This window comes from Lucilia sericata, unplaced genomic scaffold (genome assembly GCF_015586225.1).
Source record: "Lucilia sericata isolate MDLA Ls3-8-SP2 unplaced genomic scaffold, ASM1558622v1 Contig000006F_arrow, whole genome shotgun sequence".
In the NCBI taxonomy this organism is placed as follows: domain Eukaryota; kingdom Metazoa; phylum Arthropoda; class Insecta; order Diptera; family Calliphoridae; genus Lucilia; species Lucilia sericata.
Window position 1 is genome coordinate 916,597 of NW_023994047.1, and position 24,792 is coordinate 941,388.

The 24,792-nt window shown below is 25.4% G+C and overlaps 1 protein-coding gene and 1 long non-coding RNA gene across 2 annotated transcripts in view; one reads left to right on the forward strand and one right to left on the reverse strand.

Annotated features, from left to right (window-relative positions):
• The window catches only part of LOC119602341, a 195,030-nt gene that overhangs the window by 86,382 nt on the left and 83,856 nt on the right, over positions 1 to 24,792 (reverse strand). The window lies entirely within an intron of this gene.
• LOC119602269 (high affinity cGMP-specific 3',5'-cyclic phosphodiesterase 9A) overlaps positions 1 to 24,792 on the forward strand; it is a 130,552-nt gene that overhangs the window by 86,336 nt on the left and 19,424 nt on the right. The window contains exons 5-7 of the mRNA XM_037953698.1: positions 11,813 to 12,138; positions 21,309 to 21,460; positions 23,443 to 23,550. Coding sequence (XP_037809626.1) covers positions 11,813 to 12,138; positions 21,309 to 21,460; positions 23,443 to 23,550 — 586 coding nt within the window. The remainder of the gene's footprint in view (positions 1 to 11,812; positions 12,139 to 21,308; positions 21,461 to 23,442; positions 23,551 to 24,792) is intronic.

Sequence of the window (24,792 nt, forward strand, 5' to 3'; positions counted from 1 at the left end):
TGTTTATTTACAATTAGCTTTTTTCTTCTCCACTCTCTCTTTCTCTTTCTGTTTCTATTGCTCTGTTTTAAATATGTTTACACATATGTCGTCTTCCTTTAATTTAAATAAGACATTTCCTGTGGTATTTTTTACACAATTATTAGAAAATTTACTCTCTGCTGCTCATTAGTAACAGTTGCTAAGCGTAATTAAAAATTAAATATTCATTTATATTTTGTATTTCTAAAGATTCCTTTTGATAAACAACAACCTCTAAATAATATGAAATATTCACATAAGTTTGTTTGAGCGTGTTGTTTGTATGCTAAAGTTTCTTCTTGAGTGAAATTTAAATAAAATTGTTAAAATTCTTTTAATTTTTTTTCTTTGGAACATAGACTTGAAGGAAATATGTTCAAATGTTTTATATATACATTTAAACCACAAGTTTGATCTTTGTTTAACATTAAATATTTAAAGGCAACAGCTTTTTATGAGGAACAAAATTTTTTCTTTAACAAGAAACCATAAAACATTTAATTTCTTTTAAAACAAATGAGTTTTTCGCATTATGTGAAAGAAGAAAAAAATATAATCATACATATGTCAACCGCAAATTTTAACACTTAAGGCATTTTGTTTAAACAAAATTGTTCATTTTAGATTAAGAACAAGAAAAGAGACACAAAAATGTTTATATATTTAGAATAAAAAGGGGTAGAGTTTGTTTTAATCTGGAAATTAAAATTTGTTTTAAAATAACCCTTTTTTCAAAAAACTTAATTAGTTGGTTTCCTTTAAATATGTTTGTTATTTGTTTTAAATTAATTTACTACTCTAAAACACATAACCACCACAAACATTAAGTTTATTGTTGTTATTTAAAGCTTATAAACTATTGTTAATTTAAAATTATACAAAATTGTATAAGCTGCTTAAAAATTTAGCTTTTTAATAAAATTTCTAAGACAACCAGTGGGTTGGGTGTTTAAAACTTTATCTAGAAAGTTGATAATTTTCGCTATTAACCTAATAATTATTGGAATTTGACTTATTTAATTTCCACTTGATTTTTTTTCACTTGCAGTTATAATGACGCTTTAATTAAAATTTAAATAAACATTGCAGCAGTTTAGTTTTAGTTTTGCACATTTATATAGTATTTAACTGAAAATAACTAACGGCTATAATTGTGTAGAAAGTAATTAAATTGTTTATTGTTTTACAAATAAATGTTTTTTAATTAATTGATTGAAATGAAAATTTAATGCAATTGGATTCAAGCTGTGCATCAAGTAGTATAAATGTATAATAAATAAAGTTGATTTTGAGTTCAAGTAGTTTTGATACTAATTGATCACTCTTCCATAGGAATTCCTAAAAAAATGAAAGTCATAATTTTCTTTAACGATTTTGTTGAATATACGATATTTAGAAACAGTGAGTCAAAATATTCTAACTTAATACACCTATCCCTCAGCTGACATGCTAGATATCTTGAATGTAAAGATTTACGATTACTTAGTAGCTTTTGATATAGAAACTCACACAAATGTTTAAACTTTCGGTTGATATAGCTGTCGCTGGGTTGACAATCTTTGGCCTAGTATGACTCGGGTCGTTCCAGAGCGAAGATCCAATTGTCGTGGAAACGAAGCTTTCTTTATCATTAGCGTTATTTCCTAAAGAAACTTCTTACAGAAATGTTGAACTCGTTTTAAATTGGGAATATTTATAAAAAGAAAGCTTTTTGGAATATAAAGAAGCCTTTATGTAATAAAAATAGCTTTTACTCGTTTTTAAAATAAAACATTCTTCATAGCTTCATTGTATTTATTATAATCGAACTTATATTACAAATTGTAAAAAAATAGAACTTTTCATATACACAAAGCTTTAAGAATAATTTAATATTAATTGAATTGAATAAAGCTTTATTCAAATGTAAGAAAAAGAATTCTTTACATCTTAAATTTTGAAAAAAGCTTTATACGCTTAATTTTTTCTATTTCTCTGAAACATTTCACAAAAACTTACTCGAAACGATGTTATATTGAGAATTATTCAAAATAAAGTTTTTCTACAGAAACCTTTAAGAGTTTTTTAATATTATTTGAAAATAAAGCTTCTTTTCAAATGTAAAAATTTAAGAGTAATTCTAAAGCTTTTGATAAAGCTTTCTTTAGCCTTATGTTAATTCGTAAAGGAATTTTCAACAAAAATATTGAATTTGTTTCAAATTGTAAATATTTTGTTAAAAAATAAAGCTTAAGATTTCTTAAACAAATCAAAGCTTAAATGGAAAAAGCTTTATTTCATAAATTTCTTTCATATCTTTACTAATTTTCTCCGACATTTTGCGCAAGCTTTCTTGGACAAATCAAAGCTAAAAATTTATAAAAAAAGCTTTAATCGTGGAACTTTTTCCAAATTCTCTGCTTACTTTTTCTTACGATTTCTTAAACCAATCAAAGCTTAAATGAAAAAGACTTTATTTCAAAAATTTGTTTCACTATCTCTGCTCTATTTTGTTATAAGTACAAATTTTATACTTATTTTTGTTAAATTGAATTTAAACCTTAAAATATACTTATTAACAGCTTTACTAATTGAATAATTTTTGTTGAAAAATACAGCCAACCTATAAATAGCAATTTCATATTATTATTATATTATTATCATATGTATAACAGGGTATTGAGGCTGCTGTTGAGTATTGTTCCCTTAACATTCTCCCCCACTTAGTTTCTCTTTTATTTGCTCTTATTATTTGTCAATTGATAATATAAGTAATAAAATAGGATTTTCCGTAGGCTTTTAGACAAATATAAATGAGACAAAGCTAAAGTGTTAAACAGCTTATTTGCAATTGTTAAAAAAAATTATTGACAAAAAGCCAGCTTTTACTGGCTTCAATAAGTATGAGGGAGTTTTAGTTCCAAAAAGTAAAATTTTAAATTTCTTTGTTTTCATTATGGCTTAAAGGAAAAACTCTAGTTAGTCCCTTTTTTAAACTAAGGCTCTTATTTTATCTATATAATTATAGATTTTATGCAAATATGTTGTATTAGGATATGTATGTATATGTATTTTAGTCAAACAATATTAAGGTTAAATATGATTATAAATTAAATACAAATACTCAAATACAAGTATACTCAATACATACAAATACTTACCAACATACATACATGCAAGTAATAATAACAACATTAACACGTCTACAGAGGCTGACTATAAAACTCCTGTGTGTAAGTGTGAGTTTGTAAATGTATGTTGTGTAGGAATATTTGTATGTAAATGAAATTATGTCATGTCTTATTGTTATGAAATTTATACAATCAGTTTATTGTATTGCTATACTTTTCACACCACCACCACCACCATTAACACCACCGTCAACTGAAAAATACACTAAAGCTATTTAAATGTAGGTTATATTGAGTATGTATGTGTATGTTTCCGATTTGTACATTTGTGTATATGATTGCAAGTAGGTCTGTGTTAACAAGTCATTTTCTAAAGTTTTTTTTTCACTTTTTTCCTACTATTTTTCTACTTTATGTGAACGTTTAAGGATGTCAAGCATTTTTCTTTTATTTCTATAAGATTGTTTTTTGTTTTGTTTTTCATTTCTTTTTGTTTTGTAGAACACAAAATAAATAAATAAGTAAACGAAACCAAATCTTAAAACATTTTTGTTCTACATTGTTTGTCTAACATGCTGTCTATGTAGATGTCTGTCTGTCTGTCTGTCGGTAACGCTTTTTTCCAAGAGTTTGTTTTAAAAAAGTACGTGAGATAACAAGGTTTATATTAAAAAGAATGTTTAACCGAAGAAAACAACATCTAAAGTTTTTCTTAAACATTCTTTTTTCAATGTTTAACAGCAACACAAAGGCTCATTATTTATCCTTTCTTTTTAGCTGTTTCTATATGTTTAGTAATAAAATTTAACATATTTTCTTTTGGTCTATAAAAAAAGTCTTTAGAGAAAAAAATGTGTTAAAATATTGAATAAAAATATTTTGGTCTTAAAAAAAAGTTTTAATTTAATAAACAATATAATTAAATGTTTATATTAAGCTGTTTTTAAATTTTCAAATTGAATATTTTTATGATTTTTTCTTTAACGTTTATTTTTATGTAGGCGTTTGTTTATGTTTGGGGAAAAATAACAGTACAATAACAGTAAAATATTTAAAAAGATTCTGTATAAAATATGCAGCCTTGTTATAGCCTTAAGGAATATTGATTACTGCTAATAGTACAAGTAATATTTAATGTCTTTATTTGTTGGCAGTAGCTTGTTATACTAAAGGTTAAATATCATAAATTTTCCATTTTATTATTAACTTCATTTAAAAAGATAATAAGCCTTATTGTTTATATGTTGCTTTAACAAATGGTGAATATTTTGTTTAATATCTTATTTGTGGCTTAATCAATTTTAATTATACATAATTTGTTTTATTAAGTTTTTTTGTTTTTGTTATAGGTATTATATTAAATATAGCCTAATAACAACAACAACTTAATTAAATGTTTATTAAAACATTTATTTATTAGTTAATTACAATAGTTTTGTCAAACTCACACCAACATAAACATATCAAAAAAATACAACCGTTAAACTACTTTAACAGGCATAAATTAATACAGGAAACACATAAACAGGAAAGGGAAAAACATAAAAAAGCCAGTGTACTTACAAGTTATAATAAAAAAAAGAGCAAGAGAACTTTAAGTAAGTTTTATAAAGGGAAAGAAGAGTTTACATTGTTATAACCCTTAAATAAGTACTTTTATCAGTAGTGCTTTAAGTTGTTGTTATTTTAAGCAATAAAACAAGTATAAAGAAAAGTAAATAAAATACCACAGTAAAGCTTCATAATTAATTACAATCCATTAATTAATTAATTTACGCTCTAAGGGGGTTTTTCTGAGTTGGCAACAACAACAACATCATCATCATCATCATGTATACTTATTATTGTCTATATAATCATGCTCATCATTTCTATATGTATATTTTTTTAGTTTTTCTTTACTCTCTATCTCTTCCACTCATCTTATTGTTTAGGGAGTATGAAAACAAATGCATTTATAACTGTTATTTATGTGTTTGTGTATACACCACAAACATTTACACCTTTACAAAAAAAAACATTGTTTATGTGTTTTTGCTTTTCTCTTAATATTTCACTTCTTCAATGAGTAAAGCATTTTCATTTAAAACACACATTATTATAACTTTGTGTAAATGTTAGAGAAAAAAAATATTAAAAGTTGTTGTTTAATAATTAATTATATCTCTGGTTTTTGTTTTTAAATGCAAAACGTTCATAAAAAGATTAAAACTTGGCAAAAAAATAAAATGTTTTTAATTATAACAAATTATTTGTAAACCATTTTCCCCAGTTCTAAGAAGTAATATATGACACCCTTTTGTAGATAGAAATGTGTTAAAATAAGATAAATTAAATTAAAAAAATAAAACCTTTTTTATGTAAAATAATATGTTAAAAGGTAAAAAAGATTATATAAATTTTAAAATTTATTTGTTAAAGAAGCTACAAATGTGTATTTCAAAATATTGTATACAATTTCTTTCGATTCCTATCAGAGACTCTGGCACAGGAAAGCACAACAGGCCCGAGAGTGGCCTAGGAACATTTTTTCGTATCTGATGTAACATACATACTCCTTTCATAATAACTAATTAAAGTTTATATTGAAAACTTTTCGAATTCTGTGGTTCCAATCCATTATAGGCGTATGAGTGTTATTTAAATTATCAAAATTTCTCAGCACTCATACGTTTCTCTAAAATTTATCATTCTTTAACATCCTTCTTTTAAAATAACTAATTAAAATTTTTATGGACAAATTTTCGAATTCTGTGGTACCATTCAAGTTAAAATTTTTCTATTAAATTCCAATAGGCGTATGAGTGTTATTTAAATAATCATAATTTCTCAGCACTCATACGTTTTTCTAGCATTCGTATCTAATCCTTTTAAAACAACTAATTAAAGTTTTTATGAAAAAATTTTCAAATTCTAAGGTTTCATTCAAGTTGCTTAAAATTTTTCTATTAAATTCCACCAGGCCTATGAGTGTTTTTTAAATTATCATTATTTCTCAGCACTCATACGTTTCTCTAAAATTTATCATTTTTTGGAACTGATGTAACATACATCCTTCTTTTAAAACTAACTAATTAAAGTTTTTATAAAAAAAATGTCGAATTCTGTTGTTCCATTCAAGTTGCTTAAAATGTTTCTATTAAATTCCACCAGGCGTATGAGTGTTATTTAAATTCTCATAATTTCTCCACACTCATACGTTTCTCTAATATTTATCATTTTCGACCTAAACAAATATTATGCTATTCAAACACTATCTATTCGTTCTGCTTATTTAACTTGATATTAACTACTTAAAAACACAAGTTTGGTTTAACAATTAGCTTGTTCAGTGAAGACATGTCATAAATAAACTTCAACAATAATTAATAATAACCCAAACAGAAAAGGTTTAAGTCTTAAAAGCCACAAATTACTAACAATAAAGGCTTTTGAGAAAAAGCTCCCACACAACAGTTCATATTCAGTGGTCATACTAGCAGTAATTAATTGTGTTTTACTTAAAGGATTTTAGTGATTATTAACTGTCAATTGTTGGTAACACCATTGTGTGTGTTTGTTTCCTTAAGTCTTACATGTATTAAATATAGCTGATGCAAAGAAAGTAATTAAATATTTATACATTATTAACTAGTTATGGCCGTTTAAACTTGTCATTATAGTTTTCAAAATAAGAAAGCTAAATAAGTGAAATATTACATTAACATTAAATAATTGAAATTTCAACAAAGCTGTCAGTTTTTTTTTCTTAAATTAATTTAGTTTTTCTTAGCATTTTGTGCTTTGCCAAGTAGTCTTTTAAATTCTAGTAAATTTTCAAATTATTTTTAGTAGAATTTTTTGCTTATATTTTGTTTATACAACCGGCCTTTGGGGATTTGTAAGAGACTTTTTTGAGTTGTTTTCTTTTTTTTGAAAAACAAATAAAAGTTTGTTTAATAGCTTTTTTGGTCTATGTCAACAGTTGGTTTTTCTGTGACACAAATCTGCATAGATTTTAGCTGAAACGGTGTGTTAAGCTTAAGCAACTGTACTGTACTATACTATAAGTAAATAAGTTTTTGTGTGAGTTGATTTATTAAGTTGTTGGAATTAACCTATTTTTGTCAGCTTAAAATTTTTGAATTTTTTTTGTTAAAGTGACCTATAAAATAACACTTTTAGAGAGAATAATATAGATAAAGTAAAATTAAACAAATATAATCAATTAACTTTAAGAAAAGTAATATTTCCAACAACTAAGTTTATTTCTATTAAAGAAAGCTTTTGGAATGTTAAGAAAATTTATGTTAAAATTTAGGCAAACAAATTAAATTATATTGGTTTTGTTAACAAATAACAAAATTTTCAATTTATTTTATTAATTTTTAATATTAATTACACCATTTTCACCAGTTTCTGCTTTAAAGATAACAATAATTTTCTGTCGTATACTTAATATTTAATTCTTGTCAATTCCATATTAAGTATACGTTAAGAAATAATGATTAAACTACAACACCTAAAAGTAGGCAATAATACTTCTATATGTGCTTTTACATGTAAAAGGTTACGTATACGTAATATTAAATTGTTTGCAATTAAATAACAAGTATACGTTTACTTGAAATAAAATCTCGAAAATTAAATCTTTTAATACTTAAAAAGTCATCTTAAGGTATTATTTGCTTTAAAGAATTTTACACATTTTAAACATTTTATTTGTAAATGCTTTAAACTTTTCAACTATCCTTTACTTCCCTTTAACCACAAACTTAAACTTACTCTATTAAATTTCCACAACTTATTTAAAATTTATTTTTGCCACAAAGTTAATTCTCACTAATACCATTGTCCAAATATAACTGGCTGTCAAAGCGATTATCAGCATTTCAGTAACTTAATTACTGGCATGTCTAAATTTCCATGTAAATCAGGCCCCAGAAAGAAGAAGAAGAAGAAGGCTGGCTGCCTTCCACAAAAACACTTTTCATCTTTCAACTGTGCTATTTAATGTCTGATTTGGTAAACAACATCTTTTGTATTTTCTATTTAGGTAAACATCTTGGGCCCACAAAACACGCGTATTAAATTGTTTTTAATTTGAATTTTATGTAACACACAAAATAAAGCAACAAAAAAGTATTAAATCAAAAAAGATTAAAATAAAGATATTTATTTAAAACTTTCTTTGTAAGTTTTCCTTTAACGAGTCTTTAAAATTAATTTTCATTAATGCTAGCTTAACAGTTATTTTATGCCTGTGTTTAGTTGAATAAAAGTGTAGGTGTTAGTGTAGATCTTTTGTTTAATTTGAGTTGACAAAAGCAAATAACCATTTAATTGAAAATTTTGTATAAAATTAAATTTATTTATAACAAACAATTAAAATAATCCTACTTTTATTAGAGCTATAATAGAAATTAAATACAATTGAAAGCCAAACAATAAAGTTTGATAACAAAAACCTTAAATAAAGAAAAGTGTCAGTAAAATTAACATATAATAAAATAAACATGCTTTTCTAATGAAGTTATAATAGAATTAAATTTCTCAGGTATTATGTAATATAAATTTTGTTAAAAGTTACCTAAAATCCTTTAATGAAGCTATACAAATAGATTTTTTTCTCATTATATTTGGCTTTAACCATGTATTTGCCTATTACTTTGTTCTACCTCATTGCGTTTGTTTTTTTTTCTTCTTCTTAAATAAATCCTTTATATATTTTATGAACATTTCCTGTGTTCTTTTATTTTCGATTTCCGTTAGCTAAACTTTACTATCCAACAAAAAAAAAACAATTCCAATAATTTTAATGAAATTTTTCTTTTTTGTTTCTGCTGATAATTCATGAGTGTATATAAGGATAAGACATCCTGGAATGAAGAAAAAAAAAACATTCTAATACATCTTTTAGGGCAGCAGCAAATACTCGTACATTATGTTAAGGTTTTTTATCTAATATCTCGTAAATAAAATCCCAGTCGATTGCTTTTAATGTTCATGTATGTGTGTATGATGCTGCTCTTCAAAGTGGGTGGTATGTTTGAGAAGTTTTGTTAGGAAATTATTCATATTTTTCTATGGTAAATCATTATTTTGTACATTTTCCGATACACATTATTTTAAGGAGACTTTTTATTATAAATTCAAAAAAGTACTTTTTGGAAAAATTTACTTTTTCATTAATTTTTTACTAAAATTAATTTGTTCATGGAAAAATGCATAAAATTAAGTATTTTTAGCATAATTAACACAAAAGTACTTTTCAGAAAAGTTACTTTTAGTTAGTTTTTGGAAAAGGTACTTTTGAGCTTTTGTACTTTGTTAATTTATTTAACAAAAATTTATTTTCAAAAAGGATAAGAAGATACCTTGATGCTTTACTTGAAAGTACTTTTTCATAGAAATTTTGACCATGAAGTCATTTTCTGAATGGAAACTTTGTATGGGGTATATGATCCACTGAGGCCCGATCATTACGAAAATCCGCAGTGATATTAAGTCTTATATAAAATTAAGTTTTGTCGACTTTTGAAGTGATACAAGAACATTTAACAAATGTTTGAGCTCAAAAGCCCTATTCGGTTGTATAGGGGCTATACGAAATAATGCACCGATTTTAACCTTCGTCCTTGGGTCAAAAGAAAAGCATGGGCCAAATTTCATTAAATTATATTGAAAATTGTAGAGTGTGCACAAGGTTTGCATGGACAGATGGACGGACAGACAGACAGACATAGCTTAATCTACTAAGAAAGGGATTCTGAGCTTTAAGGTCTCTGTAGGACCAATATTTTTGGGTCCACTATAGTGGTGTAGGGTATAAGATTCTAATTTTTTGAGACTTTGATTTTAAGTCTAAAAACTTTACAGTCCACCTACGCATCTTCAGTCAAGGGAAACAAAAAATAAAATACTGCGTTTGATCTTGATTCCAGCAACGAATTACTAAAACCTATTAACTACAAGGAAGAATAAATGATTATCTGGGCATTAGTGGCAGTGTGCGCCAGCATGAGATATACTATTAACAAAACATTCAAAATATTTTCTTAGACGATTGAAAACTGTAAAGCACGTAACTTTTCTACTTCAATGGTCTGCAGTTTTCTACTTTTCAAAATTAAAGCAACCGTTTTTTTTTTTTTTGATGGTGAAGTGAATTGAACTTAATACAACAACAAAAAACTGAACTCAACTGAATTGATGTGATGTGTTGCAAAGAAGCTGTAGGAAAATGAACTTTGAAATTGATTGTTGTTGTTGTTGTTGTTGGCTGTATGTACATGGCAGGTGTCTAAGAATGAACACAAACATAATCACTGGTTGACAGGGAATAGGGGAGAATGTATGTTGAGGTTGCTTAAAGCCGATAAAAAATATAAAATTAAATTGTTTTGTAAAGTCTTAACACTTTCTTTTTTCTCTTTTACACATTTAACACTTTACACCCAAGGTGTTTTGCTTTCATACTTTTCATGTAATAAACATGGTTGGCTTTGATACTTTATTATAAATATTTTCTTTTTAATATGTTATTGTAGTTGTTGTTGCTGTTGTCTGTTTTTACCATTTGGTTGTCCTTAAGACAATGTAGGAGTTGCTTAAGTGGTGTGAAGTGAAGTTTCATTTTATTCTTTCTTTGTTTGCTTCATGCAAATTTAATGATCTGAGGAGCTGTTGCAAGCAACTTTTTGTATAAAATTTTTCCACATTTTATTTTTGTACATTATTGCAACATAGTGTTTGTGTTGTTTTTTGTATGCATACTCTTCATGCTAACAATAAGTAATGTAATGAAGGTTTTTCTTTTATACTTTTGTTTATTTTTCCCCCCACTCCCTTTCATCTCTTCCCCCTACTTGGCACTTTGTTTATTCAGGGTTTTTAAGCTGGTTTAAGGTAATGACTTGCATCATCAACATTTGACTGAAACAGCTGCAACAATTTATATTTTAATGTGGCTTTATTTTGTATACAAGTATACATTACTGTATTAAATTCTTCTCTATCTATCTCTTTCATTATATTTATTATGGTTTTCTTGTATTCTTTGTTTTTTAAGAGAGCTCTAAGAGAGCAATCACCTTATATGTATTAGCTTAAATTAAAATTAAAACAAAAAACTGTTGCATCAGTGTAGGGAGTTACTAATTACTAACCAAACGTTTGTAGTTGCTACATTGTAATCTTTATTTTATTTATATACATATATAGTAATGAAACCCATTAACCATTAAACTTGCTACGTTTATGCATTGATTTAATTAGTAAGAAAAAAATTTTTACCTTTTAACTAAAATTAGTTAGTAAGTAGAGAAAATGTTGAGTTTGTGTTGTCGTGTTAGGAAATTCAATCAGTCTAAGCTGGTTTATTTAAAGGTAATTTACCTTATTTGTCTGTATATGTGTAAGTTTGTTGTTTTAGAGTTGAGTCTACTACAGACTAAAAGTATGCTGTATACCGTTGAGCAGTGTGGCATACAAATTTAATTTCCGTTATCAATTGGCCTTAGTATTTCCGTTTAATATATATTTTTTTGTAAACAACAAACTGCTACTCTTATCTTTGATTTTAAAACTAATAAAGTTTAAGTTAACTTTTCCAGTATTTCTGTTGTGTATTTAATGAATTGTAAATAATTTTAAGAAATAACTATTTTATTAATATTTTTTCTAATTTTAAAAATTTTTAGGTCTTTCTAAACGTCCCATGGGTCCACCGCATCGTAAAAGTAGTTTACCAAAGCATCAGGAGGTTAAGAAACGTTTTTTGGAAATTTGCGATACCAATTTTTCGGAAGAGGTGCGTCATGCTTTACGTTTTCCCGCCTTCGATTCCTATGATTGGGGTGATGCCGATATCATACACCTAATGCAAACTATGTTTATCGAATTAGGTTTTATAGAGAAATTTAATCTACCCATCGATACTTTGCGTGAATGGCTGTACGAGGTGTACAAACACTATAATGAGGTGCCGTTTCACAATTTTCGTCATTGTTTTTGTGTGGCGCAAATGGTAAGTTTAAAGCTTTTTAATCATTATTTAAATTTAATGTTAATGTATAAAAGAAACCTTATTTGTGTGTTGATGCTTATTATATTTCCTGTTTTCTAATGAATAAAGCAAAACCTTTCAATTTCACTTATGAAATTGAAATTTAGTTAATAAGGAAGTATACACACACACACACTCTCTACTTATTTATATTGATTTTTTTTACATAAAAGCAACCTGATAGCTAATGGAAAATTAAAATATAAAGAGAATAGAAGTAAAAAAAAAGTTAAATTAAATAGCTAACCTGTAACACAAAGTTGTTACTTTATACAAATTTTGTAAGATTTGAGTTTAATGTTAAATAATGTTTAAATATATGTATCTGTTAATTCAATAGACAAAAACCACAAAATCTCTTAGCCCAGTTTGTTAGTCGGTGCTTTAGGTTAATATCACCATCATCATACTCGAACAATTACATTTCTGGGTATTTGTTAAGCCTCTGTATCATTGGCTCATATTTCAATAAGGCAATGCTATTGGTATTGATGGGTTCGTTTGGTTCGATTCAGTTTGGTTTGGTTGACTGGTTGCTGTATTTAACATGTTTTTGGCTTCCGGCTTATTTGTCAAAAATGTTCATTAATATGATGACAATTTTTGTATATGTATTTGTACTTTGTTACCTTTGAATACAAATGTTGTATATGTATATTGAAGTATAAAGACAGTTACATACATATGTACATATATTAAATATACATTTCCTTTTAAGTTTTTAATAAAAAAAAAATTGAAAAAAAAAAACAAAATATATTTTTTCCCTTAATTAAAAGTAATAAATTCAATTACCATTTTCATAAAATGTAAAATTTCCCATTAAAAGTTAAATTTTTTCCCGGAAAATCAGTTGTTTACATGAGGTCTATAATGTAAAATATAATGACAAAAATAGAACAAAAACTTGAAATTTCTACTAAATGTTGCCTTTTTGAAATTGTTTACATAATGTCAACAATATAAACTATTGAAATATAAGTTTAATTTACATTTTCTAACTTATATTTGAAGATTTTACTCTAAAAGCCTTAAATTTCAATTGTTTACACACAGTTCGAAACAAATTACTGGAATTTTTTTATTGTTTACACCAAGTCAACAATTTTACCTTTAAAATCAGTTCTTTACATGAGGTCTATAAAGTAAACTTTTAGAAAATTAGAAAAAAAAAATTACAATTTCTACTAAAAATTTTCTTTTTTTAATTGTTTACCTAATGTCAATAATGTAAACTATTGAAATATAAGTTTTGTTAACATTTCTCTAACTTATATTTGAAGATTTTACTCTAAAAACCCTAAATTTCAATTGTTTACACACAGTCTGAAACAAATTACTGAAATTTTTCATTGTTTACAACATGTCAACAATTTTACCTTTAAAATCAGTTGTTTACATGAGATCTATAAAGTAAACTATTAGAAAATTAGAAAATAATTTTACAATTTTCTACTAAAAATTTACTTTTTCTAATTGTTTACATAATGTCAACAATGTAAACTATTTAAATATAAGTTTTATTAACATTTCTCTAACTTATATTTGAAGATTTTACTCTAAAAACCCTAAATTTCAATTGTTTACACACAGTTCGAAACAAATTACTGGATTTTTTTTATTGTTTACACCAAGTCAACAATGTAAAAAATATGGAAATTATTTTAATTTTCATTGGAGTTCAATGTTTTAAAGCAAAAAAAACTATAAAAAATCAATTGCATACATAATGTCAACAATGTAAAATAAAGTAAAAATGTCACAAAATTTAAAAAATTTAAACAAAAAACAGAAAAAGAGGGCTTAAAATTTTTATTAATTTAATTGTTTACACAATGTAAATAATGCAATGATTAAACAAAAGCACTTTTTTCCAATGTTTACACCATATCAACAGTGTAAAAAATATGGAAATTATGTTAATTAGCATCGAATAGTTACAGTTTCAATGCAAAAACTATGAAATGTAATTGTTTACATCATGTCAACAATGTAAAATATAGTAACAAATGTCACAAAGTTACAAAATTTAAACAAAAACCTGCAAAAGAAATTTTAAAAATTTTACAGTAGTTACAGTTTCAATTAAAAATCTATGAAATGTAATTGTTTACATTATGTCAACAATGTAAAATATAGTAAAAAATGTCACAAAGTTACAAAATTTAAACAAAAACCTGAAAAAAAAAATTTATTAATTTAATAGTTTACACAATGTAAATAATGTAAAAAAAACTGTCACAAAATCTCCAAGTTATAAAAGAGATTAAATATTTTAACCGAAAAGTAATGTAAATAATGTAAAAAAAACTGTCACAAAATCTCCAAGTTATAAGAGAGATTAAATATTTTAACCGAAAAGTAATTTTTGACTTTGTTTACATTATGTCAACAATGTTAAGAAAGTTAAGAAAATGTAAATAATGTAAAAAAACTGTCACAAAATCGCCAAGTTATAAAAGAGATTAAATATTTTAACCGAAAAGTAATTTTTGACTTTGTTTATGTCAACAATGTTAAGAAAGTTAAGAAAAATTTTTATTTTAAATCGATAAATTTAATTTTATTAAAATTTACTTTGAAAACCTTTTAATTCAATTGTTTACATTATGTCAACAATGTAAAATATACAAATATATGTTTTCTATAAGAATTTACGCAAAATATTAGTAAAATTTCCTATAAAACTAAATTAATTCAATTGTTTACACTATGTCAACAATGTAAATATATAAGAAACTATTATATAATTACAGAAATCATAAGATTTTAAAGTTTTTAACAAAAAACTTACATTTGGGCAATTAATTACATGAGGTCAAATGTGTAATAAATTACAAAAATTATTAAAATCTATTAGAGAATTTAAGAAAAATTTCCTAAAATCTCACTTTCAAATTGATTTTAAATACTAAAATTTCCAAAAATTATCTCATTTGTATAGTTTTTTTTAAATTTTGTCATTAAAAATATTTTACATACACAAATGCATTTGTACATGCACTTCATGTACAACAAATTTAGCACAAGTATTTTATGTTCTATATTTTTTTTCTTCATACATTTAAATAAAAAAATAAAAATGTTGATGTCGTCGTCAACGACATCATCATCATCATCGTCATTTTTTAGCCACTACAACGCCATCATAATCATGTTTTTAACAAAAATACAAAAAGCAAAAAAAGATAATAATAATAAAACTGAAAGAAAGTACTGGCAGGCCCCAAAGACTTAAGTATCCTTTTAGCATATTCGACCTAGTTATGAGAAGAAAACTGGCTTAATAATGTGTGTAAATGTAAACTGGTTACGAGTGGTGTCTCTGAATGAATGAATGTATGAATCTACAAATGAATACATGATGGTTAAAGCAGCTTAAGTGCAAAGAATTTATATATAAAACAAAAACACTGAAAGAAATTATCATATTAATGAGCTAGATAAAATAATGAGCTCAACAAGGTTTTATATATATTATATTTTTGAAAAATATTAAAAAATATAAAAAAGTTTTTAATTTAGTTTTTGTTTTAATATTTAAATTCTGAAACTTTTTCTTTAAGTGTAATTTATTTTATCTATTATACTATTTTATTATGTGGTTTTTGTGTCATTTTATAATGATGCATTGACAGTGTTTTTATTTAGAAAACAAGTAAATGAACTGTCATCAGTTAAGGCAGTTTTTGTGTTGTTGTTGTTGTTGTAAAGGACACCTTAAGCTAAAGAAAGTTGGAGAAAAATATCTAACTTACAAAAAAACCTAACCTAACCTAGAAAAATAAAAAATATACCGACATTTATGGGTTAAATATACTGTTAGCAGGCAAACTTTTACAAGGTGAGAAAGACAGACAAATTTAGTTCCTTTAAATAATAACTTTACACATTTATTACTCTAACCTTAAAACCATATCATTTAGATTGCCTTTTAATCCAACATCAATTATGCTCTTTTCTCCATAAAATTTATTATTCATAATCTTTGTTTTTTTTCAATTTTCGCTTTTCAAGTTATAGACCTGACAGCACTTAATGTGAATCACTAAACGATAAACACATTATGCTGCCAATTCAATTATATTAAAATAATCTATCGATTATAGATTGTACTAGTACAACTAAAATTTGCCTCAAAATATTTTAAGCAAGAGGCACATACACATACACACTCACTTAGCAAAAAAAAAAAGGCTTAATAAAATTAAAATTGCAGGACCATAAAGTCATATACAGCTGCTTGTTTGCAACCAAGACCAGTATATGGCCAAGAGTCATCAATTGTATACAACACTGAGCAGCATACTGTGTATTGTGGATGTTGTATATGAAAACTGTAACAATGTGGAAAAAATATTTTGCATTAAATGCTACAGGACATCATCATGCATATTTTGTTTGTATTTGCTTGTGTGTTTGTTTACTCCTATACATAACTTACGGTTGTTTTAGTAATGGTGTCTCTTTCTCGTCGGTTTGTTTATTTTTTTCGTTGTATCTGCTTACTAGATTTAAGGATTTAAGGCAAACTAGTAAACCACAATTCGTGGCCAAACCATCGAATGCACATTTACAGTTTCATATAAAAAAGGCCAAAAAAATACACAAACGTTCTACTAGTTTTAAATAGATGTTAGGTACACATTTACATTAGCCTCGGTTATTAATGCTTGTGTTTGTGTTGTTGTTGTTGTTGTTAATGCTAATTTTCCATCTGCATGCAAATAGGCTAAAAGAGTACAGATTTATGCTTAAGTCAAACAATAATAGGAAAATCAACAAACAGGACCAACAGAGTAAAAACGAATACATTGAAAAAGAAATTTAAATAAAATTTGTTACTTTGTTGGGTTGCAGGTAAAACAGTTAGACAGACAACTCCACAAAATGGCAGATGTTAGTAGTTACAAGGGCAACAGAACAGAACAGGGGGACATAATTTGCAAAATTAAAAAAAAAACTTGCATATGATTTCGTGTGGATTTTAAGAGAATAAAAGAGATGAGATTTCTGTAAAATGTTCAAGCAAACCTAACATTCTTTACAATGTTTACACGATGTCAACAACGATAAAATCCATTTTACTTAAATATATTTTAGATTAAAACTTAAACATGACGATTTCTCCAAAATTTCCAAACAAACGTTACATTCTTTACATTATTTACATGATGTCAACAAGGTAAACAACTAAAAAACTATTTTACTTAAACATTTTTTTCATAAATTTCAAGCTTTTACATAAAATTTACATTGTTTACATAATGTCAACAATGTAAATAATTAATAAACTTACTCAAAACCTCAAAACATAATGATTTCTGCAAAATATCCAAGCAAATTATACATTCTTTACATTATTTACATGATGTCAACAAAGTAAGCAAAAAGAAAACAATTTTATTTAAACATTTTTCTTATAAATTTCAAGAATTAACATAAAATTTACATTATTTACATAATGTCAACAATGTAAATAATTAATAAACTTAATCAAAATTATTATTTTGCCAAAAAATATTAAAGTTATTGTGTAAAAATTAAAAATGTTTAATTGTTTACATGATGTAAACAATGAAAAAATTAAAAAAAATCTTTTTAATTCAAACTATTAACACTAATTTGATAAAATAAAAAGGTGTAAAAAATTTGGCTATTATTTACACAATGTCAACAGTGTAAACTATTTAGAAAATAATTTTGTTGATAAAACTTTAATAAATTGTTAAAAATGTTACTTTAAAATGTGTTTATTAAATTGTTTACATTAAGGTAAACAATGTAAAAATTTCTATAATACTAATGAAAACATAATTTTCGTTAATGTTTTCAATGGTTTTTAACAAAAATTTTGTTTAGACAATTAGTAACATAATGTCAACAATGTAAACTATTAAGAAAATTAGTTTATTTTACGTTCTTTTACACGATTTTTTTTAATGTTAGTTTTAAATTCGTTTATTTCATAGTTTACATAATGTAAACAATGTAAATAATCAAAGAAATACTATAAAATCCAATATTGTTTAGTATATGCAAAGTTATTTAATAAAAATTTGTTCTTGACCATTATTTACATAAAGTCAACAATGTATAAAATTGCCATATAATGTCAAAAATCATAAAAAAAGAAAAAATTCCTAACTTAACTAAACTTCATCAAAAATTCTATACTCTGTACATTGTTTACCTCAGGTCAACAATGTAAATTTTTACAAAAACTATTGAAAAATTAACTTATTTTACGTTTTTTACACGATTTTTTTTTTTAATTTTAGTTTTAAACGCGTTTATTTCCTCGTTTACATAATGTAAACAATATAAACAATTAAAGAAATACTATAAAATCCAATATTGTTTAGTATAGCAAAGTTATTTAATAAAAATTAGTTCTTGACCATTATTTACATAATGTCAACAATGTAAAAAATTGCCATATACTGTCAAAAACCATTAAAAGTAAATAAATTCCTAACATAATTAATCCGCATCAAAAATTCTATACTCTGTACATTGCTTACCTCTGGTCAACAATGTAAATTTTTACATAAACCAGTCAAATGTTTAAAATCTTTAGTTTTACCACCAAAACAGTGAATGCATTTCTTTCAAAAACTTTATTTTATAAATGTTGTTTTTTGTAACAACTTAATTCCCATTTTGTCTCTATTTTGCAACATTTATAATAATTTTCTTTTTGTTTCTTGTTAAACACTTGATGCATATAATTTAAGAAAAAAAGCCAATTTATACTTAAAAAAGAAAACTTATTATTTCACTACGGTGCTAAAAAAAATAACTTTAAATTGTTAAACTTAAACTCTAGAGACATTTCGTTCGTCGTATTATTGCCACCAACTTTTAAGATAAATATATATTTATTTATAAAACTAACTAAGAAAGAAATAAAGAAACTCATGTTTGTAATTTCCTGTCATTTTACTCTCCATACTCAATGCATAAATACATATTGCAATGATAGCTGCTGTTACCATAGTGAGAAATTTTATTTTTGTTAAGAAACAAAAAGAAAAAAATTGCATTGCGAAAAAAAATAAAAAAAAAAACTTTAGCAAATCAAAAGAAATCAAGTTGTAGTAAATTGTTGACAGTTAAAAAACTTTTCATCAATAAAATAGCAAAAAAAAAAGAAAGAAAAAGATAACAAGAAAACGTTTTCTCCACAGACTTTTAACAAGCTTAAGTTACGTTTCAATTTCTGTAGAAATCCTTCAAATTATTCTTGATCGAATTTCGCTTTTTTTTCATTTCTTCTCTTATTCTTCTTTTACAAAATTTATTTTCGTATCATATTGATGGAAGTTAACAGCAAAAAAAAAAAAAAAAAATGGCAAGATTTTTTTCATATAAAGTTTTTGAGTAAATACAGAATTATTGTCTGTATGTGTTTGTTTATCTTTGTCTGTGTTGGTAAGTACATGAACATACTCAATGATTGTGTGATTTTAGGTCAGTTCTAAAGGGGATAATGTGCGTAAATTTAGTTTGTCAAATTATTTTTAGCAAATTTTAGAGAAATTCTCTGTTTGAAAATCCTTTAATTCAATTGTTTACATTATGTAAACTATGTAATAATTACTTTAAAAGCCAATTTTTTCACAAATAACAATTTTCACAAATAAAAACCTTAAATTCAATTGTTTACATAATGTAAAAAATGTAATAATTGCTCTAAAAGACAATTTTAATACTAAAAAAATGCAAAAACTTCTAAAATTAAATTTATTTAATTGTTTACATAATGTCAACAATGTAATTTTTTGGTAAAATATGAGTAAAATTGTGTTTATGTTTGAAATTTTCTTAATTTTATTTAGTTTTCTTTATCAAACTCCTTAAACTCAATTGTTTACATAATGTCAACAATGTAAATCTTTGTGTAAATTTTTAATTTTAGTTTAAATCTTAAAAAATTTAAAAAAAATAATTAAGTTTTTTGATTATATACCTAATGTCAACAATGTTAATTACTTTAAAAGCCATATTGTATACATAACGTAAACACTGTATTAATTACATTAAAAGACAATTTTAACACTAACAACAATCCAATACATAACTTATAATATTCAATTCATTCAATTGTTTACATAATGTCAAAAATGTAAAAATTATTTTAAAAGACAATTTTTATTACAAAAAACAATTAAATTTCATAAGAAAATCTATTTATTTAATGTCAACAAAGTAAAGAGTATTTTTTTAAACAAATTATGTTTTGAATTTTTTACATTTTGTATATAATAAGGTTCATAAAAGTAAAATTTTGAAAAAATTTCACATTGAAGTTGAATATAATGTCAACAATGTAAACAATTGATTATTTTATAGTTCAACTAATGTTTACAAAGTAAAGTAAAAATGTAAAGAATTTTTTTTTATAAATAAGGTTTTTGAATTGTTTACATTTTGTCAACAATGTAAACAATTGATAAAACTAGCATTTTCATGATTTCAAAAAAAAACTGATCAGAAAAATGTTTCACTCAAAAGAAAACTCAATATGTTTTACTCAGTTTTTTGTTAAACTTGTGTTGAGATTCGAATAAAGAAGGATAAAAATCTTAGAAGAACCAAAAGTTTTAAGATCTAAAATCTTCATATTTTCAATAAAATTTCCCAATTTTCTTATCAAATTTATTGCTTCAAATATTTAAAACATATAAAGACAAAAAATCAACATAAATACAACACACTACAAACCAAATAAAGTTAAAGGAGAAAAAAAGCAATAAAAAACAAAACAAAACTTTGACAATTTTTTGTATTTTTGTTTATCAAAAGGATTTTGGACTAGTAATAATTTTTAATACTTTTTTCTGGGTAAAAAAAATACATACCCAGACAGAAACAGAAGAAGAAGTAAAAAAAGCAAGACAAATCGTATTGAAGGGTAAGAGTGTTAGGAAAAATAAACAAAACCCCTTAAAAACAACAGCTGGTATTTTATATTCTTAGCGATTTAAAGTCTTGTTATTCACATAAATATTTTAGTTACACAAAATAAATTGAATTTGAAATTTTTATTTTTTCTTACCCAGTTTTTAACTTAATCATTTATACTTAAGTTACATGAATATATTTGTTGTTCTTTCTTTCTTTTGCAGATGTATGGCATAACACGTCAGGCCAATTTATTACAACGTTTGGGTGATTTGGAGTGTCTAATTTTGTTGGTATCCTGTATTTGTCATGATCTCGATCATCCTGGCTACAACAATATTTATCAAATAAATGCTCGTACAGAATTGGCTTTACGGTAAGCATGGAATAGGATGTAGTAACTATAAATGTGTGTGTGTAAGTGAAACATACTCTAAAGAGAGTGTAAAGGACTGTAAAAGGGACAAGTATTACTATACTACTGCCAATCATATATGACTGAGTGTATGTCCATTAGTTTTCACTTTAAATTCCCAATAAGTGTATGGAAAATCATTTTAATTACCAATGTTTGTTGTGCCATACTTATGTACATACATGCATAAGTGTTGGTGTATCTGTTAGATACTTTATAATACAGTTTGTCTGCTTGAGTTCGAGTTCAAGTGCATGATTTGGGGAAAAGTTCATGTGAGAAAGTTGAAAATGACACAAAAGTACACATATTGTCTTTATATGACTTAAAGCATTGCAAATTGAAATGTTTTGTCACTTTTGGTTGCCGCTATACATACACATTTTTAAGTGTATATCCTTGTATGTAAACAATCTCTCCCTCTCGTTTACATTAACTTTATACTGATTGATGGATGTGTATTCGTTTTACATTTATCGATTGACAGTAAATGTATTGATTTTTTTCTCGTGTTGTGTTGATATTAAAAATAACAGGTTTTTGATTTATTTTGAAACAAATAACAATAGATAGTTACAAAATATTTTAATACCAAACTGAGCTGTAGTAAAGCCCACAGACTATAGTCTAGTCTAGTCTATAATCTAGTCTACAGACTAGTCTATAGTCTAGTCTATAGTCTAGTCTATAGTCCAGTCTATAGTCTAGTCTATAGTCTAGTCTATAGTCTAGTCTATAGTCTAGTCTATAGTCTAGTCTATAGTCTAGTCTATAGTCTAGTCTATAGTCTAGTCTATAGTCTAGTCTATAGTCTAGTCTATAGTCTAGTCTAGTCTAGTCTATAGTCTAGTCTATAGTCTAGTCTATAGTCTAGTCTATAGTCTAGTCTATAGTCTAGTCTATAGTCTAGTCTATAGTCTAGTCTATAGTCTAGTCTATAGTCTAGTCTATAGTCTAGTCTATAGTCTAGTCTATAGTCTAGTCTATAGTCTAGTCTATAGTCTAGTCTATAGTCTAGTCTATAGTCTAGTCTATAGTCTAGTCTATAGTCTAGTCTATAGTCTAGTCTATAGTCTAGTCTATAGTCTAGTCTATAGTCTAGTCTATAGTCTAGTCTATAGTCTAGTCTATAGTATAGTCTATAGTCTAGTCTATAGTCTAGTCTATAGTCTAGTCTATAGTCTAGTCTATAGTCTAGTCTATAGTCTAGTCTATAGTCTAGTCTATAGTCTAGTCTATAGTCTAGTCTATAGTCTAGTCTATAGTCTAGTCTATAGTCTAGTCTATAGTCTAGTCTATAGTCTAGTCTATAGTCTAGTCTATAGTCTAGTCTATAGTATAGTCTATAGTCTAGTCTATAGTCTAGTCTATAGTCTAGTCTATAGTCTAGTCTATAATCTAGTCTATAGTCTAGTCTATAGTCTAGTCTATAGTCTAGTCTATAGTCTAGTCTATAGTATAGTCTATAGTCTAGTCTATAGTCTAATCTATAGTCTAGTCCATAGTCTAGTCTATAGTCTATTCTATGGTCTTGCCTATAGTCTGGTCTATAGTCTAGTCTATAGTCTAGTCTATGGTCTAGCCTATAGTCTGGTCTATAGTCTAGTTTTTAGTCTAGTCACTAGTCTCGATTTGCTATATCGTAATAAGAGGAGAATTTTTCTAAGAAATTTCTAAATAGAATTCAAAAGAAACTATAAAAAATTACATTATATTATTTAATGTATCTCTACTGACTGCAAAATATATGTTTATTTTTAATGCATTTTCTATATATAACTACAATTCCTATATTAAAAGAATTTTTTCCCACAACAAAACATATTTTCACTTACACACATTGATAAATCATTTTTATAAAAATAAAAAGAATAACTTTATTTAACTTAACATTTTTCAATATAAATTTTCTTCTACTAATATATATTTTATCTTTATTCCAGCTATAACGACATATCGCCTTTAGAAAATCATCATTGCTCGATAGCATTTCGTTTATTGGAACATCCAGACTGTAATATTTTTAGAAACTTTAGTAGAGAAGCATTCAAGTAAGTTAAACACAAAAAAATTTTATGAAAAAAACATTAAATGTGGAAAAAAGACTACGAAGGAAAAGAATTACATTTATTTTATGGTTTATTTTACTGAACAAGAAAAATATTTGTATGCATTCTGTTGTTCAGCTCAATTTTCAACAAGGAAAACTTTTATACTAGAGTTTTGTGGAAAAAAAACAGAAAAAACACACATAATGTCTAAGTGGTACTCGTATAAAATCAAGCAACTAAAAGTTTATTACTTTTTTTTTGCACAGAAAAAAAGGTTACCAGGTTTTAAATTTTATTAAAATAATTAATTTAAAAAATGTTTTAGTTTTTATTTAAAAATGTTGTATTAATTTACTGAAAAGTAACATTTAGTTTTTTTATTAAATCCTTTAGAGTTTTGAAAAAAGTTTAAGTTTTACCACTGGCCTCCCTGATTATCTTTCCTTAAGGGTAGTAGAGTGTGTAAATTTTAAGTGTATAATATTTATAATTGTATGTACATACGTTTAAATGTTTATTAAATATAATAAAACTCATAAATAATCATTACACTTACTAACTAAATTTTATACAAAAAACACCAGTAGCAATAACTTTTAGAAATTTATTTATCTAAAATAATATTTTAATGAGAAATATTTTTATTATTTCTCTCTAATTTCTAATTACACTTAAATAAATCTACTCATTTATTTATATAGAGTTAATTTATGGAATTTTTTTGATTTGTAGCATATTTTTAGGAGATTTTATTGCTAAAATGTTTAATTAACATTAATTATAAACAATAATTTCCAATTACGAAGAAACTTAGACACAGAGAGTTGACAGTTATAGTTCAGATCTAGAAGAAGATTAGGCACAGAGAGAGTTAGAGTGAGAAATTGTTTGTTATAATTCAATTCTATTTTTATTCTAGTTCAGTTCTAGTTCAGTTCTAGTTCAGTTCTAATTCAGTTCTAGTTCAATTTTAGTTCAGTTCAAGTTCAGTTCTAGTTCAGTTCTAGTTCTAGTTCAGTTCTAGTTCAGTTCTAGTTCAGTTCTAGTTCAGTTCTAGTTCAGTTCTAGTTCAGTTCTAGTTCAGTTCTAGTTCAGTTCTAGTTCAGTTCTAGTTCAGTTCTAGTTCAGTTCTAGTTCAGTTCTAATTCAGTTCTAGTTCAGTTCTAGTTCAGTTCTAGTTCAGTTCTAGTTCAGTTCTAGTTCAGTTCTAGTTCAGTTCTAGTTCAGTTCTAGTTCAGTTCT